We start from the raw sequence: 1,387 nt of genomic DNA, 5'->3' as shown, positions 1-1,387 counted from the left end.
CCAGTTTGACAACTTGCTATCCCAGATTAGTTTAAAGAGGGAAAACATGAAAATAAGAATAACATTTGAGGAACTCATAATTATAGCCTCAAATCAATTAACAAATAAAGTTCAGGAGGAAAACAATCAGATTCTCCTCCATGTTGGTTTTAGACTCCACCCACTGATCAGCCTGAATGGCGCCTCTTCTTTCTTGCTGTCAGTAGCAAATATTGACACACCAACACCTACAGCGCCCTCTAGCCTCCATAAAACAGTAAAATGTGTCCAATACAAGAGGCCTTCATCTCATCTGTGTTTGCTCAGCTGCTGGACAGGAAACGTTTTTCTTACAGCTATAAATAGATGAATCCTTCAGCCAGAAATCTAAACACAAATGTAATCTGATAAAGTGACTGTAGAGTCTTGATTCCAGAGTTGTTAGACTAAAGATTCCAAGGTGAAGATCCAGAGCTGCTGAGAACAGCTGCAGATGACTGACTCAGTGTGTTTGCATATGTGTGCTGCCTCTCTGCTTCCAGCAGTTAAGAGCTCAGTGTTGATCAGTGGCTGTCCAGACCTTTCAGAGACACTGACACACCTGCAGCACAATGAGGATGTCACTGACTCTGCTGCTGGCTGTCCTGGAGCTCCTTGTTCAGGGTGAGACTCTCTGCTGGAAACGTGGATTCATCAGCAAACAAACTTCATCACAATCAGGACAATGTTTAATAGAAACTATCAACATATTTGGTATTATAATTGTTCTGTTTCTTCAATCTAAATCTATCTAAATTAATTTTATGTTTTCCTTTTTTCCAGGTTCTTCAGGTGAAATCTCTTTGACTCAGACTCCTGGATCTCAGTCTGTTGTTCCAGGACAAACTGTCTCCATTAGATGTCAAACTAGTGAATATGTTGGTAACAATCTCCACTGGTACCTTCAGAAATCTGGAGAAGCTCCTAAACTCCTGATATACGATGCATTAACTCGTCATTCTGGAGTTTCTGATCGTTTTAGTGGAAGTGGATCTGGCAGTGATTTCACTCTGACCATCAGTGGAGTTCAGGCTGAAGATTCAGGAGTTTATTACTGTCAGCAGGATTACAGCTCGATCACACGGTGAAACAACGTCGTACAAAAACCTCTTTCAGCTAAAGAGGAACTGATCTGAATGAACAGCTGCACTGACACTAAACGTTTTATTGATTCTGAAGCTTTCAGTAAAATTAAGTTTTGTTCAAAGTTGGTTAATGCGTTTAAGTTCATAAACATGGTATCTTTCTTTACTTCAACAGTTTCAAAATCCTTACATTTGTATTTGTTTCAATGCTTTTCTTTAGAATAGTAAACTAGCATATAGACTAAAATTGTGTTGTTCCTGATACAATATATATATATATATAT

The 1,387-nt window shown here is 38.8% G+C and overlaps 1 gene segment (V, D, J or C); it reads left to right on the top strand.

The window, feature by feature from the left end:
• Positions 1 to 443: 443 nt before the first annotated feature.
• Positions 444 to 1,110, top strand: LOC118598537. The segment is given in 2 exon segments: positions 444 to 642; positions 802 to 1,110. Coding segments are annotated over 2 exon segments (357 nt in total).
• Positions 1,111 to 1,387: the final 277 nt, after the last annotated feature.

This window comes from Oryzias melastigma, unplaced genomic scaffold (genome assembly GCF_002922805.2).
Source record: "Oryzias melastigma strain HK-1 unplaced genomic scaffold, ASM292280v2 sc02055, whole genome shotgun sequence".
NCBI lineage: Eukaryota > Metazoa > Chordata > Actinopteri > Beloniformes > Adrianichthyidae > Oryzias > Oryzias melastigma.
This window is presented reverse-complemented; position numbering and strand designations above follow the sequence as displayed.